A 6,112-nucleotide genomic window follows, 5' to 3' on the forward strand; every position below is an offset into this window, starting at 1 on the left:
GATTATTGAGAGGGGTGTGTGTGAAAGTGAGTGAGTGTGTGTAAAACAAGAGCAGCGTCAGGTTGGGTACAGAATCGAACCAGTTGCAGATAGTGAGGGATGAGTGAATATGCATTCTTTCTGATCTGTTACCCTGAGTGTGGTAATTTGTGGGATAGATGGACAGAAGTTTAGCATTCCCCTATGCAAGATCAGGCTGGAGTGCCAACTTAAAACTGGGGAAGTTACAATAGGAGTGATTGACAGTCCCTAGAATTCAGGTTGTTATTGGGAATGATTTGGCATTATCCAAGGTGGGAGTGACACCCCATAGAACATAGAACATAGAAGAATACAGCGCAGTACAGGCCCTTTGGCCCTCGATGTTGCGCCGATCCAAGCCCACCTAACCTATACTAACCCACTATCCTCCATATACCTATCCAATGCCCGCTTAAATGTCCATAAAGAGGGAGAGTCCACCACTGCTGCTGGCAGGGCATTCCATGAACTTACGACTCGCTGAGTGAAGAACCTACCCCTAACTTCAGTCCTATATCTACCCCCCCTTAATTTAAAGCTATGCCCCCTTGTAATACCCGACTCCATACGCGGGAAAAGGTTCACACTGTTGTGGAGAAGCCCAAGAAACTGAGGAGTCAAAACAGACATATCCTGGTATTTTCCCAGACCGTGTGGTAACCAGATCCCACTATAAAAAGTCACAGCACAAAGCAAAAAGTAGAGAAAGATGAAGGAGTTGAGATTCAGTTAGCGGTTATCCCGTTTGACGTAATGGTGCAGGAAAAACCTGAACAGGCAGAGGGTCAGGCAGAAGGGGTTAGTCCTGAAAGGCTAAGGGACCTGCAACAGCAAGACAAGACAATAAAAGATATGTATGTGGGTGCTTGCTCAGAAAAGGAGGCAGAAAATATTCTGGAGGGTTATTATCTGTGAGCCGCATGAACATTCTCTCCACAAACTTGCCACACAGGATTCAGCCCCCCAAAATCTATTCATCACAGGTTGGAATCTGGCTAATTGCAGTTTGTCATTTCTGCTTTCCTATTCACTGCATGGAAATGGTAGACTGGTGTTCCTGTTGTAATGTTCCTTGCTGGGACCATCAGAAACATGCACCCTTCCAAGTGCAGAATGGTAACATGGCATTGCAGGTTCCAATCCAGTGCGTGAGGCTGCAGACAGTTAGAGGAAATCCTGTCTTGTCTGCCGACAGTGGCATTAGGGAGGGGGTGCGTATCTATGTATGTGGGCTGACTGTCTAGGGATACCCACCCGGGGATTGCAGGGGACAGGGGTGCGGGTGACCCTCCTGAGTGTGGGGGAACATGAATACCCAGGGATACCCACCGGGGGATTGACTGTCTAGGGATACCCACCCGGGGATTGCAGGGGGGTGCAGGGGTGAGGGTGACCCCCCTGAGTGTGGGGGAACATGAAAGGGGGGTGCAGGGGTGAGGGTGACCCCCCTGAGTGTGGGGGAACATGAATACCCAGGGATACCCACCGGGGGATTGCAGGGTGGGGTCAGGGGTGAGAGTGACCCCCCTGAGTGTGGGGGAACATGAATACCCAGGGATACCCACCCAGGGATTGCAGGGTGGGGTCAGGGGTCAGGGTGACCCTCCTGAGGGAGGAGCTGACATTGTTCAGGAGGACCTTTACCCAGCACCCCCCGCGGCTTGGACAGTCCCCTATTGTCTCCACGCGTCGGTCGGCCCCTGCGCATGCGCGTTACCGCCCGGGGCCGTGAGCATGCGCGGCGTCTTTGACCTGAGCATGCGCCCTAGTGCGATGTGAAGCCGCGGGCGGTGGTTGCGGCCCGCAGTCGCTGGGTGGAGCCGAAGGTCGGAACCCGGGCGATGCTGAGGCAGGGAATGTGCTTTCCCGCTCGCTGCCAACCCCCCGCCGAAGACGGCCTCGGGGCAGCGGCGTTGAAGGCCGGGGGTGGGGGGTTTTCCTCAAAAGCAGGTTCTATTTGAACAGGGTGATCCGCGCATGCGCCCGTCCGCAGGCCGCTTCCCCCCACGTGACCCGCGCTCCCGGGGACAGGGACTGCGTCACACACACCGCGCGCCTGCGCACTCTCTCTCTCTCTGCAGATGCTGCGAGTTGCACTCAGGGGGATGTGGGTGCTGCCAGCAGGCCACTCCCCACACCCCGACCCCCCACTGCACTGAGGGCCTTCTCCAACTGCAAAAGGTCCAGACAAGACTGACCAGGATTCTGGAGGGGGGTCAGTCAACGCCACGGACTGTCCCTGAACAGAGAGACCTTGGAGTGCAGGTTCATAGCTCCTTGAAAGTGGAGTCGCAGGTAGATAGGATAGTGAAGGCGGCGTTTGGTATGCTTTCCTTTATTGGTCAGAGTATTGAGTACAGGAGTTGGGAGGTCATGTTGCGGCTGTACAGGACATTGGTTAGGCCACTGTCGGAATATTGCGTACAATTCTGGTCTCCTTCCTATCGGAAAGATGTTGTGAAACTTGAAAGGGTTCAGAAAAGATTTACAAGGATGTTGCCAGGGTTGGAGCTGTAGGGAGAGGCTGTTTGCCCTGGACCGTCGGAGGTTGATAAACCTTATACAGGTTTATCTTTGAGCTGAAATCCAAATCTATCTTGTTCCTCTCCTAATCCCAGTTTTCTCCCTCCCTCCCTCCTTATACAGGTTTATAAAATCTTGAGGGGCACGGATAGGGCTAATAGGCAGGTTCTTTTCCCTGAGGTGGGGTAAGAGTCCAGAACGAGAGGAAAGATATAAAAAAAGGAAGCATTTTCACACAGAGGGCAGTGCGTGTATGGAATGAGCTGCTAGAGGGGGTGGTGGTGGAGGCTAGTACAATTTTAACATTTAAAAGGCAGCTGGATGGGTATATGAATAGGAAGGGTTTCAAGGAATATGGGCCAAGTGCTGGAAAATGGGACTGGATTAATTCAGGATATCTGGTCAGCATGGCGCTCTGTTTGTGACTTGATTTCAGGACTGGGGTGGGAACCCAGAAGGATAAAAAGGGAGGGGAGTGGTGATAGGTGGATACAGATTGGGAGTTATTGTGATTGGTCATTAGGAAGGGTGGAGCAGATAGGTGAGCAGAAAGATGGACAGATTTGGTCAAGTCAGGCCGGAGCAGTGGGACTGGAGGTGGGGTAATGCTGGGGGATGGTGGGATGTTGAAGCTGGTGAAGTCAATGTTGAGGCCATTGGGTTGTAAGCTCCCCTAGCGAAATATCAGGTGGTCCCCCAATTTCCATTGGGCCTCACTCTGACAGTGTCACTGGGGGAGGGGGAATTAAAATGGATGGCAGCCAGAAGGTTGGGGTTGGTTGATGTGTGCAGATTGCAGATGCTCCATGAACCAGCCCAGAGTCTGCGTTTGGTCTCCCTGACATTTTAGAATCCCTACAGCGAGATAGAGGAGACCACAATCGGGTGCAATGGATGCAATAGCTGAGATTGGATGAAGTGCAGGTGAATCTCTGTCAGATCTGGGAGGATTACTGGGGGCCTTGGCCAGCCGTGTGGGGCTAGGTGCTGCACCGCCTGTGGTTGCAGGGTAAGGTACCAGGTGTGGAGGAGAGGTTGGAGGAGGGATGTAGAGTTAAAGAGAGAGTCGCGGGGCGAATGGGTGATTGGTTTGATTCTTCGTCTGCAAACGGGAACTGGAGATGGGAGGGAGGGAGAAAACTGGGATTAGGAGAGGAACAAGATAGATTTGGATTTCAGCTCAAAGAGCAGGGGTTGTGAGACAGATTTTGGAGGACTGGAAATAAAGAAAAGACATGCATGTTCTGATTTTCTATCTTTTGCTTCAAGAAATGACTTTGAAATTGTAATTACAGGGTATTAGAAGAGGAGGATTCACAGTTGGGAAAATTAACCTAATCACTGTGGAGAGAGTGAGGACGGCAGATGCTGCAGATCAGAGATGAGAGTGTGGTGCTGGAAAAGCACAGCAGGTCAGGCAGCATCCGAGGAGCAGGAGAGTTGACGTTTTGGACTGGAGCCCTTCATTAAAAAACTGTGTCAGGATCTTCACCATTGCCTGAATATCATAGACAAATAGTTGCCATTTCACGTTTAATGGTCAGTCAGTGAGAAATTATTTCAAACCGTAGTGTGACTGGAAATGTACGAGAACACACACACGCACCTGAGTGAGTGTGTTCCAGAGCATCAACTGTACGTGGAGCTCCGTGCTGTTACACAGCTCTAAAGGAAACCACAGTTCGTGGCAGAGAATAATTCCCGGGGTTTGTGTGTGGTACAGGCTTCAACAGACTGTCTAATCTTGAAATACACAAGGCCTTGCGCCCCATGGAGAAACGGTGGAAGTGTGAGAACTGTGGGAAGAGATTTTGTTACCCATCTCAGCTGGAAAGTCATGGACGCAGTCACAGTGGGGAGAGGCCGTTCATCTGCTCCCAGTGTGGGAAAGGGTTCAGTCAGTGCTCCAACCTGAATAAACACCAGAGAACTCACTCTGGGGAGAGGCCGTTCACCTGCTCCCAGTGTGGGAAAGGGTTCACTCAGTCATCCAATTTGGAAAAACACCAACAAACTCACATTGAGGAAAAGCCATTCGTCTGTTCAGAGTGTGGGAAAGGGTTCACTCAGTTAGTCAACTTAGCTACACACCAGAGAACTCACACTGGGGAGAGGCCATTCACCTGCTCCCAGTGTGGGAAAGGGTTCGCTCAGTTATCCAGCCTACATGTGCACGAAATAACCCACACTGGAGAGAAACCATTCTGCTGCTCCGAGTGCGGGAAGGGATTCACTCAGCTGGCCAGCTTACGCACACACAGAAGAATTCATACTGAGGAGAAACCATTCAATTGCTGTTTATGTGGGAAGGGATTCACTCAGTTATCCAACTTACAGACACATATGATGACTCACAGCAGAGAGAAACCATTCAGCTGCCCTGAATGTGGGACACGATTTACTCAGTTATCCAGTTTACACAGACACAAGAGGACTCACACAGGGGAGAAAGCATTCACGTGTACCCAGTGTGGAAAGAGATTCACTCAGTTCTCCAACTTATGCAGACACAGCGAGAACACACACCAGGGAGAAAGGCTGCATTCAGGTGCTCAGACTTAAATAAACACAAGCAATCTCCCACTGGGGAAAAGCTCTTTACTTTTGGTCCAACCTGCTTATTATAAACGGTGCTGTGAGTGATCTTTGTGACGGCTGGATTGTGGGAAGTGCTTTAAAAGTTCCAGGGCACTGACTGCACCGTCAGGATGGCACTGACGAGGTGTTCGTTGAGTGGGCCTGGGTTTGACTGATCACCTTACTGCACTCCGACTGGAGAGTGACTATTCACGAGGCTGCTCCAGATCCGGGAAGGAACGCACTCTGCTATCCCAAACATCCAGACACTGGCAGGTTCACGGCAGACTATCCGGGTTGAACTGCACTGGTCACATCCAGGATTGGGCATGGAGCTGGATCCTCAGGAGTGAGAGAAATGTATCTCAGCCACGCTACTGCGTGGTTCACAGCTCCGAGACACCGAACAGAAGTCCTTAGGTGATGGTGTTTCAGGGAATGGCGTCAAACTGCTCTGTTGCTTTCTGAAAGTAAAACACACAGGTTCAGTTTTGAAACTGAGAACGGCTGTGTCCATTACGGTGCATTAATTTGAAAGGTTGCTGTGTTGTTCCTCATTCAACTGTTGGAAGGCTACAATCATCACGACTCATGTTAATGTGGGAACACAAGGTGTTTTCCAGATGGTCCAAATCTCAGCTGAAGAGGGAGATTTTATTGAAGCAAGAAGCTTAGGGACAACATTCCAAAGTTTGGGACCCAAGAGCTAAAAGCATAACCACCAATGGGGGAGTGATGTAGATTGGGATAGGCAGGGGTTAGAGTTGAAAGAAAACCAGGATCTCAGACGGTTGTAGGGCTGGTGCAGTCTTTATATTGCAGTGTGTCAGGGAGAGGGGTTCTCCCCCAGTGAGTGAGGGGGCTGCGGTTTGAAGGGGTTGGGGAGGGGGAAGGGGAGGCGGAGAGGAGCTGAACAGGGGCTATATTGCGGTGTGTCAGGGAGAGGAGGTATACCCCAGTTAGCAAGGGGACTGCAGTGTGAGGAGGGTTG

At 51.1% G+C, this 6,112-nt stretch overlaps 1 protein-coding gene across 3 annotated transcripts; it reads left to right on the forward strand.

Annotated features, from left to right (window-relative positions):
• The first annotated feature begins 2,152 nt into the window (after positions 1-2,152).
• On the forward strand, positions 2,153-6,055 carry LOC122543754 (gastrula zinc finger protein XlCGF7.1-like). 3 transcript variants are annotated; one of them, XM_043682514.1, is made up of 2 exons: positions 2,153-2,316; positions 3,840-6,055. In XM_043682514.1, exon 2 carries the CDS (start codon positions 4,315-4,317, stop codon positions 5,104-5,106), a length of 792 nt encoding a protein of 263 aa, XP_043538449.1. In that variant the 5' UTR covers positions 2,153-2,316; positions 3,840-4,314; the 3' UTR covers positions 5,107-6,055. The 3 variants fall into 3 exon arrangements, with proteins under 3 accessions (XP_043538449.1, XP_043538451.1, XP_043538450.1); XM_043682516.1 differs by having other exon boundaries at positions 2,153-2,286; XM_043682515.1 differs by having other exon boundaries at positions 2,305-2,344.
• Positions 6,056-6,112: the final 57 nt, after the last annotated feature.

Source organism: Chiloscyllium plagiosum, chromosome 44, assembly GCF_004010195.1.
Source record: "Chiloscyllium plagiosum isolate BGI_BamShark_2017 chromosome 44, ASM401019v2, whole genome shotgun sequence".
NCBI lineage: Eukaryota > Metazoa > Chordata > Chondrichthyes > Orectolobiformes > Hemiscylliidae > Chiloscyllium > Chiloscyllium plagiosum.